General features: G+C 43.3%; 1 protein-coding gene across 7 annotated transcripts in view; it reads left to right on the forward strand.

Moving 5' to 3' along the window:
* Rhoh (ras homolog family member H) overlaps positions 1-19,044 on the forward strand; it is a 33,862-nt gene extending 14,818 nt beyond the window's left edge. For 6 of the 7 annotated variants that reach the window (XM_042678355.1, XM_042678359.1, XM_042678354.1 and 3 more), the window contains 2 exons: positions 16,817-16,926; positions 17,767-19,044. In XM_042678355.1, the coding sequence (XP_042534289.1) occupies positions 17,967-18,542 (576 nt within the window). In that variant the 5' untranslated portion in view covers positions 16,817-16,926; positions 17,767-17,966 and the 3' untranslated portion in view covers positions 18,543-19,044. Of the gene's footprint in view, positions 1-1,487; positions 1,516-16,816; positions 16,927-17,766 lie in introns of those variants that run through there. The other variant, XM_042678358.1, reaches the window with a different exon arrangement.
* Positions 19,045-19,511: the final 467 nt, after the last annotated feature.

Here is a 19,511-nt window from a genome sequence, read left to right on the forward strand (position 1 = left end):
GAGCAGAAAAAGTGACAGTGCCCAGACCCCGATTTCAAGCCTCATGACTGGCAATAATAATAATAATAATAATAATAATAATAATAATAATATGTGATATGTAGTAAATCTATATAATGGTAATGGATGTTCATTGTAGCAAATGCAACTTATGCTTTTAGCTTAAGTACACTTGAATGTTTTATTTGGAAATCTATATGTACTAATTGCCATTATCCCACGACATATAAAGTCTATTGTGAAGAGCTTAAACATGGCTTCTTAATGGAACAGAAATGCAGGTGATGCCAAAAAAGAATTATTTGAATTAGCAAAGGGCAACTATGACCATCTTTCCTGAGGCTCTTTCTTCTAGATGTCTTTTCTTCATTTTCATCCTCTGCATCTCAAGAAGAAGTATGTAGGTTATGGTGATCTTTCTATTAAATTCTAGGGTGCTGAAACTATCTGGAGAGTTTTCACATGGCAGCGTGTGTGTGCGTTGAGGAGAGTCCTATGTAAATTTGGATCGAAAGTTCAAAACCAAATTAATAGTTTTGAATTTTCTTAAGGACTGCCATCCAGGGAAGACCCATTATGCATGTATATGGAAAAAAAAGGAAAGTTTTTCCTCCAACTGGGGCTAGATGCCTTTGGTTTCAATTTGAAGTTTAGATCCCTAGATTGTTACTTGTACCCAGGGGTGAAAAAACCAACACCAATTTAAGTTCATGTCATTTTCTTAACATATGACAAGCCAACCAATGAGTTTATATTATCTCAAGTTTTCTCCGACTGACCTTTCTTTGGAGGACTGAGATGGTTCTGCTTAAAAGTATTTCTTGCATTCACTCATGCTATTTGGAGTTTAAACATTCATGGTCCTTCCTTTGTAAATTTATTACTGATGGTTTTAATGTCTCAGAAGGGTATAGCTCATTATTTTATCCACCCATTATAGTCACTGTTTTGTCTTTGCCAATTTTGAATGTGCAATAGTTCTTAAGTACTGTATCACTAATACAACCAATGACCGAGTACAATATAGAATATATAACAAATTTTGTTAAGTGTTTATGTCTGGCTTAGAAACCTCTAGATTGTTATCAGTGTTTTTCTTTTCTTATAAATATTGGCCAAAAGTAACATTGACAAATAATATCACCAACCATTCAGGGAAAAGAGCCTCTCTTCACTTACTAGGCACCATTTTACAGTGTGTTTTTGCATTATTGTGGATGACTTTAGAAGGCCTCTAGCTTGTTAGGCAAGCATTCTACCACTTCACTCATACCCTCCCCCCACCCCCCACCCAGAAAACCACTTTTAATGATGCTGGAGTTATTAATAGGTTTGTGAATGTCTTTTTAAATCAAGAGAGTTCAGTTTATGCTAGTCTCAGAATGTAGGTAAAATGTAAAATTTTCATGTGATGAGTAATTATTCATAGATGATTCTTTCTTTCTTTCTTTTTATTGTCGGTCATGGGGCTTGAACTCTGGGCTTGAGCACTGGCCCTCAGCTCTTCAGCTCAAGGTGAGTGCTCTACCACTTGAGCTACAACACCACTTCCGGTTTTCTAGTGGTTTATTGGAGATAAGAGTTTCACGGACTTTCCTGCCTAGGCTGGCTTTGAATCATGATCTCAGATCTCAGCCTCCTGAGTAGCTAGGATTACAGGCGTGAGCCACCGGCGCCCAGTGATAGATGATTATTTCTATATTCTATAATGCCAAGAGATTTCCAAAGGGATCCTTTGAGAAGTACTTTTTTTTCTTATGCATCTTACACATTCAGTTGGGGGAATGATTGACTTTTTTTGCTGTCGATTTTCTTTTATTTTTTAAGTATAATTTCTTTGTTATTAAGGTGTTGTACAGAGGGGTTACCATTTCATAAGTCAGGCAATGAGTGCATTTCTTTTTTGGACAGTGTCGCCTGTTTGTTCACTCCAGTGTCTCCTTCCCATCCCTGCCCACCAGTTGCATAGTTCATTTTCCACAGAGTGCCTATGGAATTCCATAGACATTTGTATGAACATTTGTATGGTATTCCTTGTCCCTTTCTGCATTCCCTCTTTGCCCCCCCCTAAAAAGACAAAACAAAACCAAAAAGCAAAAACAAACTTCAAAAGACATTCCTATTAGTTAAATCATAGTTGTATTCATTGTAGCTTGTATCATTTCATCACCATTTTCCAATAGTACCAGCTGTCTAAAAATATTCACTTCAAATGCTGAATATTAGTTGAAACATTATAAAATTCTTTCAAATGTGAGTAGAATCTTGTAGAAACTTTTTTGTTTCATTTGTGCAATATTCCTGATTCCATTTTGTGTGCGTGTGCACATGCATGTATGTGTGTACGCTTCTTTCTGGCCCTGGCTTAGCGATAACTCATGGTCATGTTAGGACAACTATTGATCATAGTAGATTGGAGTTGATCATAGACACATAGGGAGTCAGCAATGCTTTTGGATGAGTAAGAGTAGGATTCGTTCCTCCATGTCACAAGAAGTTGCGTTTCTGGTACTGGCTCAAGTGTACCATGAGGCTATCCACAACGCTGTTATATCATAGCTCGGGAGATGACAGCCGTGGCTCTGACGTGTTGTCTACATGCCAGAATGTGAACTGCACAGGGTGTGGAAGGGGAGTAAGTCGGCAGGGGCAGAATCTTTTTTTGTTGTTGTTGGTGGTGGTCGTGGGGCTTGAACTCTGGGCCTGGGCGCTGTCCCTCAGCTCTTTAGCTCAAGGCGAGCGTTCTACCACTTGAGCCACAGCACCATTTCCAGTTTTCTAGTGGTTTATTGCAGATAAGAGTCTCATGGACTTTCCTTGCCCCCCGGGCTGGCTCTGAACCGTGATCCTCAGATCTCAGCCTCCTGAGTAGCTAGGATTACAGGTGTGAGCCACCGGCGCCTGGCTTGGGGGGCAGAATCTTTTTAAGAAAGATCTCGGGGGGCTGGGAAGATGGCTCAGTGGTAGAGCGCTTGCCTTGCATGCATGAGGCCCTGGGTTCGATTCCTCAGCACCACATAAGCAAAAAGAAAAAAGCCGGAAGTGGTGCTGTGGCTCAAGTGGTAGAGCGCTAGCCTTGAGCTAAAGAGCTGAGAGACAGCGCCCAGGCCCAGAGTTCAGGCCCCACGACTGGACCCAAAAAAAAAGAAAAAAAAGAAGAGAAAAAAAAAGAGAAAGATCTCCGAAGAAATATCAGCTGCTGTATCATTGGCTAGAACTAGGTTACAGAGTCACCCCAGCTTTGAGGAAAGTGGGGTGGGGGGGGGCGGGGGGGGGGCAGGAAATAAAATTGTTGTCATTCCCTCAAACCAAACATTTTTAGCAGAGAGGGAGGAACAGCAGCCTGGCTGTGAGTATTTTAAACAGAGGAGGAGGAGGAGGAGGAGGAGGAGGAGGAGGAGGAGGAGGGGGAGGGGGAGGGGGGAGGGGGAATGGGAGGGGGAGAGGGAGGGGGTGGGGGAGGGAGAGGAGGAGGGGGAGGGGGAGAGGGAGGGAGAGGAGGAAAAGAAGGAGAAGAGAGGAGGGAGGAGGTATGAGGAAAGGCTAGGGTGATCGGAGTGTGGGTGGTACTGTGGTTGATGGCATTCCTTGGTTTTTTTGTTTTCTGGTCTGGTCGTGGGCCTGAACTCTGGACCTGGGCGCTGTCCCTCAGCTCTGCAGCTCAAGGCTAGCGCTTTACCACTAGAGCCACAGCGCCACTTCCGGCTTTTTTCTTTTTGCTTATGTGGTGCTGAGGAATCGAACCCAGGGCCTCAGGCATGCAAGGCAAGCACTCTACCACTGAGCCACCTTCCCAGTCCTGATGGCATTCCTAAAGAGAAGAATATTGGGGTTTTGTGAGATAAGAAAGATAGAAACAAATATTTTACCCTATAGACAAAGGACAGGTATTCACATATCACATATGAGGACATTTAATATGTCTTTTTTTTGGGGTGTGTGTGTCTGATTGTGAGGCCTGAACTCTGGGCCTGGGCACTGTCCCTCAGCTCTTCACTCAAGGCTAGCACTCTACCTCTTGAGCCACAGCGCCACTTCTGGCTTTTTTTTTTTTCTTTTCTTTTTTTTTGCTTATGTGGTGCTGAGGAATTGAACCCAGGGCCTCCTGCATGCAAGGCAAGAGCTCTACCACTGAGCCACCTTCCCAGCCCCGACATTTAATATATCTAGGGCATTAGGTTTTATTCATTTGGAGAATGATAATGAAAAAAGAATAAGCAACACTGGGTAGATTATACACGAGTCACAGCCTGAGGCTTTGCTCATTGTCTTACAAACACAATTGGATTCTACTCCTAATGATAGAAGCCCAGGTAGTCAGGAGACAACTTCCAACACCTGGCATGACTAATCTCATGACTTCAATTAAATGTCAAATCTCACCATAAACTTCTTAACCATAGAAACTATTTCTTGTTGGATAGGTACAGGTATACAATATACTAGACTCTCAGTGTATGTTTTATTGTTTGATGAACAAACACCATTTTACCTAACATTTTCCAGCTCAAACAATCTCCAGCTAACATAAGTTTGCATCTATTTCCCTACCCTAAAGCTTTCTGCAGCTTCCAGCACCTTGTAGACACCAGGTCCGGCTTCTCTGTCTCATCTCCTTTCCCCTCCTCAGCAATGGTCTGGGGTGCAGCCATACTGATCTGCTTGGTCCCTAAACACATCTTGGTGCCTGGACTCTTTTTGCTCTGTCATGTAAAATGTTTTTTTTTTTTTTTCTCTGTCAAACTCCTTTTCCCCTGAGGCTCTATAGTGAATATCACTTCCAGAGGAAATGATTGATAGGCAGCACTAACCATCTTGATTACTTACTATTTCCTCTCCAACCTTTTCCACTCCTTTCCTTCTCAACCCAGTTTGGCTTCATTATCCGGTGCAAGGGATCAGAATGATTGACGCAGGTGGTCCTCATTGGACCATGGGCTTTGGGATGAGAGATTAGTCCTCAGCTTACTGTGTCTCCTCTATAACATTTTGTATATCCCTCAGCATATCACCAGAGTGCAGCCCACATTGCCTGGAGAACAAATGGCATGATTGATATTATTGAGAATTCAGATTAGGGATATTTTGGGTTATCAATGAACAATTGATATAAGAAATGGGTAATGAGGGGCTGGGAAGGTGGCTCCCTGGTAGAACGCTTGCCTCGCATGCGTGAGGCCCTGGGTTCGATTCCTCAGCACCACATACGCAAAAAGAAAAAAAGCCGGAAGTGGTGCTGTGGCTCAAGTGGTAGAGCGCTAGCCTTGAGCTGAAGAGCTGAGGGACAGCGCCCAGGCCCAGAGTTCAGGCCCCACGACTGGACCCCCCAAAAAAAAGCGCAGGGACAGTGCCCAGGCTCTGAGTTCAAACCCCATGATCAACAACAGACAGAGGGGTGCGGGGAGAAACGTTGTATTGGGTATCAATTTTATTCTCTGCGCCATTCTTATTTAGGTCTTATATCCTTCTGAATTAGAATCATTACTCATTTCTTTTTTTTTGGGTCCGGTCATGGGGCCTGAACTCTGGGTCTGGGCGCTGTCCCTCAGCTCTTCAGCTCAAGGCTAGCGCTCTACCACTTGAGCCATAGCGCCACTTCCGGCTTTTTTTCTTTTTGCTTATGTGGTGCTGAGGAATCGAACCCAGGGCCTCATGCATGCAAGGCAAGCGCTCTACCACTGAGCCACTTTCCCAGCCCTCCCTGAGCTTTTTTGTTCAAGGCTACCTCTCTACCATTTTGAGTCACAGTGCCACATCTGGTTTTCTGGTGGTTAATTGGAAATGAGAGTCTCATGGACTGTCTTGCTCTAGCTGGCCTTGAATCATGATCCTCATTTCTCAGCATCCTGAGTAATGTGTCTGGTTGATGCCTTGCTTTTTTTTTTTTTTTCTCAGTCATGGGGCTTTGAACTCTGGGCCTGAGTGCTGTCCCTCAATTCTTCAGCTCAAGGCTAGCACTCTACCACTCTACAGCGCCACTTCTGGTTTTTTGGTGGTTTATTGGAGATAAGAGTATCACAGACTTTCCTGCCCTGGCTGGCTTTGAACCGTGATCCTCAGATCTCAGCCTCCTGAGTAGCTAGGATGCCACTGGCATCCAGCTGATGCCTTGCTTTTGAATATTTTTGTTGGGTTCATTTTGGAAACTTCCTCCTACTGAAAGTAATGGGAAAACGTGAGTAGAATCACATTCTGTGGAAGTGCTAAAATGGTAGACAAGCCTTGACCTTCCAAGGACATTTGCACTTCAACAACTATAGTCATGGAGGAACACGGTGGAAGACCATGGTAGGGAGAGGACTTCAGCCTTGATGTCACCCATGCAGGCAGGGGCCCTCTGGGGAGACACAGACTCCAAAGTCTGAGGATCAGACTCCCTCGGTCCTGTCCATGAGGGATCTGCTCACTGCTTTCCTTGCCATTTCCCTATTGGAGTAATAGTTCCCAATTACACACACACACATAGGATATGGAACACCAAGTTTACTGAGAGGTTCTCAAATTTAATCTTATTGTATAAGTTTTTACTAATACAAACATAATAATAAAAATTCTCTAAATCTTGAGAGAACCCAAACCAACCATGTGTGAGGGCATAGTGACCAGATTCTCTGGTCAGAGGTGATGGAGGCAAGAATTCCAGAGGGTCCCTGAGGGTAGCTATGCTCCGAGCTGTACAGTGTGGGGACAGCGGCTCCTGTACTCTTCTCTTGCGATGTTCCTTCCTCTACTTCCTTGATATGAAGATCGAGTGCATAAAGCACGGACTACTGTGAAAGCGCAGATTACTGCTTGATGTGATGCGAATTCTTTAACTTCCTCATTGGATATTTGGACAGTAGGCTGTGGTACAAGTAACACTTTGGGGCTGGTGTTTCAGTCTGTTTTCTGGTGTTGTAGTAGTTTAGTATTTGTAGTAGTCTAATAGTTTATTGGAGAGAAGAATCTCACAGACTTTCCTGTTGAGCCTGGGATCCTTAGATCTCAGCCTCCTAAGTAGCTTAGCTTACAGGCATCAGTCACCAGCACCAGCTCATACTATTATGATTATTATTGGAGAGGCCAGTGAGAAATTAAGAAGAGAAAACAAAACAAGGAAAGAAAAAGAAACATAACATGGTAGTAGATAATGATCATCCCAGCACTTGGGAGACTGAGGTAGGAGGATCGAGGGTTTGAGGCCTATCTGGGCTATATAGCAGGATCCAATCTCAACAAAACTAGAACAAAAAAACAAACAAAAGAAAAAGCTTATTTCCCTAGATGCAAGTTCGCTCATCTGGGATCCTTGGTGGTTGGACTGGCTATATATTTCCCTAAACATGATGTGAATCAGTGGTGGGAAGCAAGATCTTCTTAGGGTAGACATTAAACAATATTTTAAATGCTCATGTGTTTCTTTTAATGTTTTCAGAAAAAAAGTATTTAACAATGAAATCCATAATTTCACATATTTGGTTGTTTAGGGTGAGGGTATTCACATGCCCTTCATTCATTCAGAGTTGATTCTTAAAAATAACAAGTAAATGGTAATTCAGGGAGCATGGAGAGTGGCCAGCAACTGAACTTCAGGGCAGAATTAAGCTTTATGCTTTAAGAATACAACCAATATGAGCACTCAGTGATAAAAAGAAAGAAGTTCCCATCGATCCTAACAGTGGGGTCCATGCTGAGTCTAGATCCCCTAAGTGAAGACAGTCTCAGACTTTTTTTTCTTACAGGACTGTTTTTGGTGCCTCGAACCTTCAGCTCTCATCTCCCAAGTAGCTAGGACCCACTGATCTCAGCCACGTCTTTTCTTTTCTTTTTCTTGAGACAGGGTCTTACTATGTAGTTGGCCTTGAACTTGTGATCCTCTTGCCTCTGAGTGCAACTTTCTTTTCTTTCTTTCTTTCTTTCTTTCTTTCTTTCTTTCTTTCTTTCTTTCTTTCTTTCTTTCTTTCTTTCTTTCTTTCTTTCTTTCTTTCTTTCTTTCTCTCTCTCTTTCTTTCCTTCTTTCCTTCTTTCTTTCTTTTCTTTTGTCGGTCATGGGCCTTGAACTCTGGGCCTGGCGCTATCCCTTAGCTCTTCAGCAAAAGGCTAGCATTCTACCACTTGAGCCACAGTGCCATTTCTGGTTTTCTGAGTGGTTTATTGGAGATAAGAGTCTCAAGGACTTTCCTGCCCAGGCTGGCTTTGAACTGCAATTCTCAGATCTCAGCCTGTAAGTAGCTAGAATTCTACACATGAGCCACCAGTGCCCGGCCTACAATATATTTTATAATAATATTTTTGTTATATATTTATGAAGGAAATTTGGAAAATATTCATAGCCATAAAAAATTGTAAATTATGCCAGTTACCTGTGGCTCACTCATGCCTGTAATCCCAGATATTTAGGATGCTGAGATCGGAGGATAGAGGTTAAAAGTCAGTCCAGGCAGGAAAGTTCAGAGACTTTAATCTTCAGTTAACCACCAAAACGCCAGAAGTGGAGCTGTGGCTCATGTAGCTAAGCTTGAGCTAAGGGACAGCACCTAGGCCCTGAGTTCAAGCTCCAGTATTGGCACATTTATGTGCATGCGTGTCTACACATTCACACAATGTAATCATATCAGCTTAAGGGTTATCAGTATCTTAGTAGAGATAGTTCTCTTCTCTATTTGAATTTTTTAAAAAAAGAGGATCAGGTTGCACATATGATTTTGAACTTGCTTTGTTTCATGTAACAGTGTTGTCATATACATTTTTTCACATTATTAAGTATTGTTCTTGAATAATGAGAAATAATGCATACTGGGATTTGTGGAAGGCCTCAAGGAAGAGCTGGCCTCCGCTCTGGGACAGGTGGCAGGTTAGCAGTTTAGCAGGACTAGTAGGGAGGACATAGTTCGGGAGCTGAGAGCAGCAGGTTATTGATTCAGGGCAGGGAAGGGAAGTCGACTCTTGGGGAATATTACATGGAATGGACCAGAGGAGAGAGGAATGGAGAGAGGAGGCTGGGTGGAGATTGTATTTATTCAGTTAGGTGGTATTGGGACTTGCATTCAGGACCTGAGGGCTGTTTCTCATTCAAGATTGACAATCTACCACTTGAACCACAGCTCCATTTCCAGCTTTTTGGTGGTTAAATAGAGATGAGAGTTAAATGGGCTTTCCTACCCAGGCTGCACCCTGTTGTCTGTATAATAAAGACTCCAGTATTCTATATTTCAAAATGTGGCTTCTGGGATGATTCACCTTATAACAACTTCTCCTTCCCTTGACGCTCACTGCCCAGGCAGGTTTTACCATTCTGCCCTCAGTATTCTCCTGGCATTTTCTGTTTTAGATTTTGATTTTGTGGGATGAGGCTGAGAGCAAGGACATTTGTATGCGGGAAGTTGCTTCTCTGCTTTCTAATTTAGTATTTTCTTCTCTCATGTCCCAGCTGTCTGGGACCTTATTATAGTAAGAATAACCACACCATCTAAAGTCACTTCTACTGAGAAAAAAATAGTAAGAGTCAGAGACATTATTTTTTTGGGGGGAGGGGTAGGGTCTGGTCATGGGGCCTGAACTCTGGGCCTGGGCACTGTCCCTCAGCAATTCAGCTCAAGGCTAGTGCTCTACCACTTGAGCCACAGCGCCACTTCTGGCTTTTTTCTTTTTGCTTATGTGGTGCTGAGGAATCGAACCCAGGGCCTCATGCATGCAAGGCAAGTGCTCTACCACTGAGACACCTTCCAGGCCCCGAGTCAGGGACATTATTATGCAAGTTGAAAGAATTTTTTAAAATGCCTCTAGGTCCAGTTTAAACCACATTAATATTTTCTTCATTATCTTCTGAACCCATTGGTGCTTTACAAGGAGGCCTAGTTTAAAGCCAATTAAAAGCCATTTGTTTTTCAGACTTCTCTGTATTTGTCATTCAGTGTTAATAGGACAAGTGCTGAAAGAAGCCATCCAGTACCCTCGTGGCTCCAGGGACACTGTATTTGTGCCTCTTAGTCTCTCCGGCCCCCAGAGAGAAGTAGAAGATAGGTTCTTTGCCATTGCTTTCGTGGTGCTATTAACTGTGCATGGTGACCTGCACTTTGCAGGTCCACTTGTCAGAGCTCAGTGATATTTCTCCTGCTTCCCCTGCCTCCACCCTGCCATATACCAAAGTTATATCGATAATCAGAGGCGGATATAAGAAACTAATCCAGACCAGGCACTGGTGGCTTACGCCTGGAATCCTAGCTACTCAGGAGGCTGAGATCTGAGGATCATGGCTCAAATCCAGCCCAGGCAGGAATGTCCATGAGACTCTTATCTCCAATAAACCACCAGAAAACCAAAAGGGCGCTGTGGCTCAAGTGGTTGAGTGCTCACCTTGAGCTGAAGAGCTGAGGAACAGTGCCCAGGCCCAGAGTTCAAGCCCCATGACTGACAAAAAAAAAAAAAAAAAAAATTGAATCCGGGCTCCATATCTGGGCTTTCTGGAAACCAGCCATCTTGTCTTCAGTGTTGCAATTAAATCTAAATCACCTTTCTCTATTCAGTGCTCTGGGATAAATATCCAGAGCAAAACATCTTGCTGCTTTTTTTTTTTTTTCTATTAAAGCATTTGTCAGTTCAAAGTTTATCCTAATTCCTTAATGATGTGCCAGATGAGGTGATCTGTCTGGAAGGAAAAGCTGTTTATTTAAAGAACATTTTTGTATTAGAACCAGGAGCTCAGCAGTAGCACTGTGGCTCCAGGAGAGCACTAGCCAGGAGCACAGAGAGGCCCAGGGACAGTGCCCAGGCTCTGAGTTCAAGCCCCAGGACCAGGGGTAAAAACAAAACAAAACAAAACAAACAAAAAACCCAGGAGCTTAAAAAAAAAAAAAGTTACATAATAAAATCTCTTTGGGAGAAAAGCAAAAGTGGTTGCTCCAGTATGAATAATTTGAATTATCTGCTAGCTCACCAGAGGAGCTTTGTGCTCACAAAGGAAATGCAGAAAGTGGGCACTAGTGGCTTATGCCTATTATCCTAGCTACTCAGGAGGCTGAGATCTGAGGATTATGGTTTGAGGCCAGCCCTATAGCAAAGTTCATGAGACTCTTCTCCAATTAATCGCCAAAAAGCCTGAAGTGGATATGTGGCTCAAAAAAAACAAAAAAGCTCAAGAACAGCACTTAGGCCCTGAGTTCAAGCCCCACAACTGGCACAAAAAAAGGGAAGAAGAAAGCAAGCTAGTATAGGGTAAATAACTGTAGACTCAGTGTGGATTTGAAAAGGCCTTGTAGATGGAAAATGCTGACTCAGCCGGTTCCATTTCTGAGCTTCAGGCGGGCCCCAACAGTTAAACCACTTTCCTGTAGAACTCAGTTTCCTTGTGGGGGAACTGAGTGCGTGGGATTCAATGACCTTTTGGGCATCTCAGTATACTGAGTTTCTTTCCACAGTGGGGGGCATGTTACTTGACAGAGTCTTTGCTCAGTGGTAGGAGAGTACCAGGAACCTTAGGGACTTCCCAGAACACATAGGCATCATGTTCAAATTTAAAAAAATATTTGCAACGTATTTCACCCAAATAATAAAAATTGATATCCTCAATCGCTACCAAGATTTAAAAAGCCTTTGAGGAAAAAAACAAAAACAAAAATAAAAACGAAGTACATGGTCAAAAAAATTGAAAGGAGAATCTTCATTCTTATTAACAATAAATGAAATGCAAATGAAAACAAAATGAGGTGGTCGTTGTTATTTTGTTTTTGTTTTGGTTGGTGTTGGGGCTTGAACTCTGGGCCTGGGCGCTGTCCCTCAGCTCTTCAGCTCAAGGGTAGTGCTCTATTGCTTAAGCCACAGCATCACTTCTGGCTTTTCTGTTTATGTGGTACTAAGAAATCGAACCCAGGGCCTCAGGCCTGAGAGGCAAGCGTTCTACCACTGAGCCACCTTCCCAGCCCCCAGTGGCAGTTCTTAATGTGATGAAATAATAGTGTTATACAGGCTTAAAACCATTGTTAAGTTTTCCATCTCTTTTGTTCTAGTAGTTACACACATATTATGTATCCTAAAAAAGTATCATCTATTTATGCAAAATTACATAGAAATGTTTAACTGTTATGATAAAATTAAGAGCAACTAAGCTATAGGCAACTGGCTCCCCCCCACCCTCTATATATAATGGGATGTCATGTAGCTCAGAAAGTTATGGCAGAGAATCTTGTTATGGGAAATAAAACATAAATGAAAATAAGATAACAATATGAATAAAATACAAATAAAATAATAATATTAAAATTAAATAGTAAAAGAAAAAAAGTATAAAGTGCAAACTGTATAAAGTATGAGGTCAGTTTTGGGAAAAAAAAACCCTAAAGTATTGGGAAAAACAACAACAACAGGAAAAGGTAGAGCAATCAATGCTTTACAGTTTTGGTTCTTGGTGGTTTTGGTGCTAGCTGGTTTTTGCCTTCTCCTTTAGATCAGCCATAGTCTTAAAACATTTCATGACATGTATGTACTTGTACAACGAGACATGAGGGTCTGTAGAGATAGCCCAGAGATAAGATGAGAAGCTAGGGAGAAGAAAAGAGGGAACTGCTGTTCATCACCATGGCCTGGCCTTGTGTTGGATGGTGGCGGTGATGGTGGTGGTGATGTGGCCCATGTAATGTCCTTCATCATAGATGCTGCTTTAGAACTGGGCGGCATCTTGGACTTGGTAGATGTCTATTCAGGCATCAAGCAGATTTCTTTTCTTTTTCTTTTTTTGGCCAGTCCTGGGGCTTGAAACTCACGGCCTGGGCACTGTCTCTGAGCTTCTTTTTTTGCTCAAGGATAGCTCTCTACCACTTGAGCCACAATGCCTCTTCTGGCTTTTTCTGTGCATGTGGTGCTGAGGAATTGAACCCAGGACTTCATGCATGCTAGGCAAGTACTCTACCACTAAGCCAGCCCAGATTTCATATTTTTAATAATAAATATCAGATGGGAGCTACTTTAAGTCTAAGTGCGAACGATTAAATCCTATGAACAGAAACTCTCCACTGCTTCCTGGCCTTGGAAGCTGATACAGATCCCTCAGGCAGAGAAAGGGTCCCCTTTACTCTATGAGTTACTTTTCTTTGTGATTTGGTTTTGAGTAGAGTGGTTATTATAGGTTCTTTTCATTCTTATTCTGTGTGTGTGTGTGTGTGTGTGTGTGTGTGTGTCCTGGGACTTGAACTCAGGGCCTAGATACTGTCCCTGAGCAGCTTTTGTGTTCCAGGCTAACTCTACCACTTGAGTGATAGCTCTACTTCTAGCTCTTTTGGTAGTTAATTGGAGATAAGTGTCTCATGGACTTTTCTGCCCAGGCTGGCTTCAAACAATAATCCTCAGATCTCAACCTTCTGAGATTACAGGATTATAGACGTGAGCCATCTGTGCCTAGCTGATTTTTTGTTCTTTTGTAAACGGCCAGTTCTGTGAAATGAGAGCAGGGAGTGGACCAACCATGACACCAGTTAGGAAGTGAGGAGTTTGAATAATCATAAAGTAGCTCCAAGAGCATCCTTTGGCTAGTGTTTTCTAAATCTGGCCCTTTCTTCTCAGAATAGATACAGATTTCTTATGATTCAAATAGAGTCAGTACTTGAAGCACAGGTTCATAAATAAAAAAGGAAAACTCTTTTATGATCCTTTCCCAGAGCTCTGCCTTGACCTCCACCCGTTCGGTTCACCAGGAGGCAGACGCTAAACCTGTAACTTCTGTTCTGTCACTTGCTCCTCAATGTCCCAGCAATACTCCTTCAAATGCTTGAAAAAAAAAGCCACTGTAACACCAAGGCTAATTTTGGATTTGGTGACACTTTTCTGTTTTCTTTATATAGAATGAAAAGAAAACTTTAGCTTGGACAAAATGCTACAAAAAAGAAAAAAAAAACAACCCTACCCTTTAAAAGCCTCAACAAAGAGAAGTTTGGAACATTCACAAAAATAGAGAATACACTAACATGCTCCCGGATACCTGCTACTCCACTGCCATATTTCCTCTCATTTCTGGTTCTTATTTTCTGAAGTAACATAACATCAATCCCACATGTTACATTGATTTCACCTGCAAATACATCAACATTTCTAGCAGACAAGGATTTTTGAAACATATCCATGAATAATCCCTTGTCCAAAGTATTTTAAAGTTTGGAATTTGGGGGAGAAGGAACTGGGAAGTATTTGCATATATGCAAATTATATGTGCTTATATATGCAAATATATGAGCTATCTAGAGTTGAGACCTAAGTCTAAATGAGATGCATTTACATTTTCTTATATAATTTATATATATATATATATATATATATATATATATATATCTCCCAAAGGTAAGTTACATTTTTTTGGGGGGGGGTCCAGTCATGGGGCCTGAACTCTGGGCCTGGGCACTGCCCCTCAGCTCTTTAGCTCAAGGCTAGTGCTCTACCACTTGAGCCACAGCGCCACTTCCGGCTTTTTTCTTTTTTGCTTATGTGGTGCTGAGGAATCGAACCCAGGGCCTCAGGCATGCAAGGCAAGCGCTCTACCACTGAACCACCTTCCCAGCCCCAAGTTACACATTTTTTAACAATAAATATGCACATGAAAATAAATTTCATGGTGTGCAATTTTCAGTTTGTCACATCATCTTAAAACTCAGAGTTTCAGATTTTGGAGCAGTTCAGATTCCGGAACTTTGGATTAGGGATGTTCAACCTGTGTGGCTACCTTAACACAGTTTTACAAGTCTCTCAGAAAATCTGGCTCTAGCCCACTCTACTAGAAGTATTTTATTTAGTATCCGACATAAGTATTATTTTCCTAATTCTAGTCCTGCTTCATTGAGATAAAAAGATTTAAACTGTGTTAGGAGGTCCTAACTCTGAAATAAATCACACACACACACACACACACACACACACACACACACACACACACGTGTTTAGTTGTCTGTAGATCTAAGATCTGAGGTCTAACATTCTAAAGCCCCTTCCTCAAAATAGGAGTCTTCAGAATCTGCCTGACATTTGACTCCTTGCTCCTTTGCTATTTAGCATCTTAAGTAGTCGTGAAAATAGATAATACAGTAGCTCATTTTTTAAATGAAGGAACAAAGAAAGACTGACAGATTAAATTATTTGGCCATTGGGGACTCAGCGTATGTGTATTAAAAAAAAAATGAGCTCCTGAAAGTCATGTGAATTATTTATTTGACGTACCCATTTGCAAAGGCAAGCATATATAATTCAACCAAAAAGGACTGGGGGTTGACATGGATAAAAATGGCTTGGAAGGGAGGAGTCACTTTTTAAAATGATGTCTTTTATGGAGAGCTGCCTCACACGTGGCGTGTCAGGAAGATGGCCAGGGGAAAGTTATAAAGCCAGTGTGCACTAATAACCTTTACTTGGAGTTTTTGTCTGAGGTCTTTCCTTCGTATGAAGCAGGGCTGGCTTGGTGATGATGTGTTGAGGCAGAGCACTGTCTTCAGTACTTGGAGTCCTCCTGCTTGCCAGCTGATGAGGTCTATTTGGCCTTCTCATAAAATCCAGATCCTGTCATATTAATGGAGTCTTGCTTATAACAAACACTGAGTATGATCGCTTTCAAGAAAGTTGTTTTGTTTAACCAGAGGCCTAGCAGAGTTCCTAATACATAGGTAGCTGTTCATAAATGTTGAAGAAATAATTTAGTTGAAAGATAATGGCTTGTGCCTTTCATTTCTACTAGGTAAAAGATTGGAAGGATTGAGGTTGGAGGCCAGCCCAGGCAAAAAGAAAGCTTCCATCTCAACAACTAGGGGCTGGGAAGTTGGCTCAGTGGTAGAGTGCTTGCCTTGCATGCATGAGGCCCTGGGTTCGATTCCTCAGCACCACATAAGAAAGAAGCCAGAAGTGGCGCTGTGGCTCAAGTGGTAGAGCACTAGCCTTAAGCTGAAGAGCTGAGGGACAGCGCCCAGGCCCAGAGTTCAGGCCCCATGACCGGACCCAAAACAAACAAACAAACAAACAAAAAAAAAACAACTAAATTGAATATGTGGTACTCACTTTTCATTTTGGACACACAAGAGGCTGTTGGTAGGAGGATCAAGATAGAGAGGCTGGCTCCTAGACCAAAACTAAAATAAATGACAGCAGCAGCAACAAGCTACTCATTGAGACTCTATCTGAAAAATAATTCAACCAACCAACCAACCAAACAACAAGAACAACAAAAATTGAGGAGGGTTTGCTCAAGTGGTAGAGCAACTACTTTGTAAACACAAGGCCCTGAGTTCACACCCCTATATTGTGAAAAAAAAATAATTTCATCCTTGTAACATCTCTGAAAAGTGTTTTTTAAGGGAGCTGGGAAGGCAGCCCAGCGGTAGAGTGCTTGCTTTGCATGTATGAGGCCCTCGGTTTGATTCCTCAGCACCATATAAGCAGAAAAGGCCAGAAGTGGCGCTATGGCTCAAGTGGTAGAGTGCTAGCCTTGAGCTGAAGAGCTGAAGGACAGAGCCCAGGCCCAGAGTTCAGGCCCCATGACCAAAAAAAAAAAAAAAAAAAAAGTGGTTTTTAAGTGCATCACAATCTTCTAGATGAGTGTAGCTCAGCATTCAGGCGATGTCCTGTAAGCATGCTGGTGTGGGAGTAACAGCCTGATTTCAAATGCAGAGGGAGCTGCAAGGAGAATCCCTTTCATCTGCAGCCATATTTGCAGAAATCTCAAGGGAAAAACCACAGCAAGTCACTAACGTTCTGGTTTCTCTTCTCCTGCCTCCATATGAATTTCTACCCAATCCAAGGGCTGGGCGATTAATCCTTAAGGGAGGGACATGTATGCAGTATCTGTCTCTCATTATGTTTCTTTCTCTTGCAGTTCCCAAAGTGTCGGAATCTATTTGAACCTGAAGCACAGGGAGAGAGCGTATTCCTCTTGGAGTAGAAGCCTGAAGACAGCTGTTTGGGAGTGTCTCCTTCGCATGCTAGGTTGGCTACTGAGATCTTTTTCATGTGGCCATCAGAGCAGTTGCTTATACTGTCTTCACCAGGGTGCTTTTGTTGTTGTTGTTGTTGTTGGCTGTGAAGATTGAACTCAGGGCCTTTAACTTTTTTGTTCCAGGCTAGCTCTCTACCACTTTGAGCCACAGCACCACTTCTGGTTTTCTGGTGGTTCACTGGAGAAAAGAGTCTCATGGACTTTCTTGCCCAGACTGGCTTTGAACTGTGATTCTCAGATCTTGGCCTCTTGAGTAGCTAGGGTTACAGGTGTAAGGCACCAGCACCTAGCTTCAGGTGTTTTTTTTTTTGTTTTTTTTTTTTTGGGGGGGGGGACTTTTTTCTGTGTTATTTAGACAGATTGAACTAGAGATCTTCCTATCTCAACCTCCTGAGTGTTAGGTGCTGAGACTACAGAAATGTGCCACCCTGCCTGACTTTTGCCGGGCTGATTGTGTGTTTGTATGTGTATTGGTACTTGAACACAGGGCCTGGGCACTATCCTTTAGCTTTTTTACTCAAGGTTGGCACTCTACCATTTGAACCACACCTCCATTTCTAGCTTTTATGTAGTTAATTGGAGATAAGAGCCTCACAAACTTTCCTGCTGAGGCTGGAATCCTCAGAGCTCAGCCTCCTGAGTAGCTAGGATTACAGGTGTGAGCCCCTAGTGCTCGCTTCAGTCTGTCAACCTCTTCCCCAGGAGGCCTGCTGGAATTCAGGTGTGGAGGGAGCAGGTATCCAAGCTAATTCTGACAGGTGGGACAGGGACAGCGGGTCAGACCATTGTCATCAGAGGAGGATCAACGCCCCCCTCTCTTTCTGTTCTAGTTGGAGACTAGGCTTGAGGACTTTCTGCGTAGATGGTGTCTCTGGCCTGGAGGGGATTGGAGAAGTAACATCGCCCAGCTTGCCAGCAGGGGCCCTGAGAGCCTGCGCCTCCCCGGGGTCTTCACTCGCTGACCGATGGCCCTGGCGGCAGCGGCGCTCTGAGGCTCCGAGCTGGTCCAGCAGCGCTGCAGGCCGGGACGATGCTGAGTTCCATCAAGTGCGTGCTGGTGGGCGACAGCGCCGTGGGGAAAACGTCCCTGCTGGTGCGCTTCACCTCCGAGACCTTCCCCGAGGCCTACAAGCCCACGGTGTACGAGAACACAGGGGTGGACGTCTTCATGGACGGCATCCAGATCAGCCTGGGCCTGTGGGACACGGCGGGCAACGACGCCTTCCGCAGCATCCGCCCCCTGTCCTACCAGCAGGCCGACGTGGTGCTCATGTGCTACTCCGTGGCCAACCACAGCTCGTTCTTGAACCTGAAGAACAAGTGGATCGGTGAGATCAGGAACAACCTGCCCTGTACCCCAGTGCTTGTGGTGGCCACCCAGACGGACCAGAGGGAGGCGGGACCCCACAGGGCCTCCTGCATCAACGCCATAGAAGGGAAGAGAATGGCTCAGGAGGTGCGAGCCAAAGGCTACCTGGAGTGCTCGGCCCTGAGCAACCGCGGGGTGCAGCAGGTGTTCGAGTGTGCCGTGCGCACTGCCGTCAACCAGGCCCGCAGGCAAAACAGAAGAAGGCTCTTCTCCATGAACGAGTGCAAGATCTTCTGAATCCACCCCCCCCCACAAGCTCCCCCAACAAGCATGGACTCGCGGGGAGAAGGGGGGTCCCCCCAAGCCAGGAAGGTTGACACCCAAGTATAGTTGGCAGGATTTGGTGACTCCCTGCTCTTGAGTAACATCATTCTACAAATGTATTCCTGACCAGAAAAAACAAACAAACAAACAAACATAGAAAACCCTTGGAAAGCCCACATGAATAGTCTATTTGTGATGGAAAAAAAAAACAAACTAAAATGGCCTCCATAATGTAGAACAGTGAAGTGAGTTTTCCAAGTATGCCATATTTAAAGACGTTTTATTTAAGTACTAACGAAACATAGAGCTCTTGTATAGCATTTGTTTTGTGTGTGTGTGCTTGGAAAGTTTACATACTTGCAAACAAACTGCTGTATGAGTGAAAGTCACCTGCATGGGGAATTTGGATGAAACTATTTGTCTGCTGGATTCCCTCCCCCAATCAGATTTTAACATGACCAAAAATTGATCCTAACAATCGTTTCTATTTATTCAGAGTTCTACAGAAGACATAGTTCTAGAACATTATACTATTGCCTAATGATTTTTGAACCGTTACCACCCTTTAAAATGATAGAAAAAGGCTTTGATGTGTGTGTGTGTGTGTGTGTTGGCTGGTTCTAAGGCTTGAATTTAGGGCTTGCTGCCTTTGAACTCTTTTTGATCAAAGCAAGCCAGCACTCTACCACTTGAAGCACAGTTCCACTTCTGGATTTTTGGTAGTTAATGGGAGATAAGAGTCTCATGGATTTTTCTACCTCCGCTGGCTTCAAACAGTGATCCTCCGGTTTCAGCCTCTGGAGTAGCTAGGATTAATGGTGTGAGCCACCTGTTCCCAGCTGTATTTCTTATTTTTGGTCACATATTTCAAGTTGAGAACACAGGACTATATAACTTAGGAAGGAATTGTGAAAAACATAATGACTTCCCTTAATCAAGTAA

The sequence above is a fragment of the Dipodomys spectabilis genome, unplaced genomic scaffold (assembly GCF_019054845.1).
Source record: "Dipodomys spectabilis isolate Male_0828 unplaced genomic scaffold, ASM1905484v1 ptg000043l, whole genome shotgun sequence".
NCBI classification, from domain to species: Eukaryota; Metazoa; Chordata; class Mammalia; order Rodentia; family Heteromyidae; genus Dipodomys; species Dipodomys spectabilis.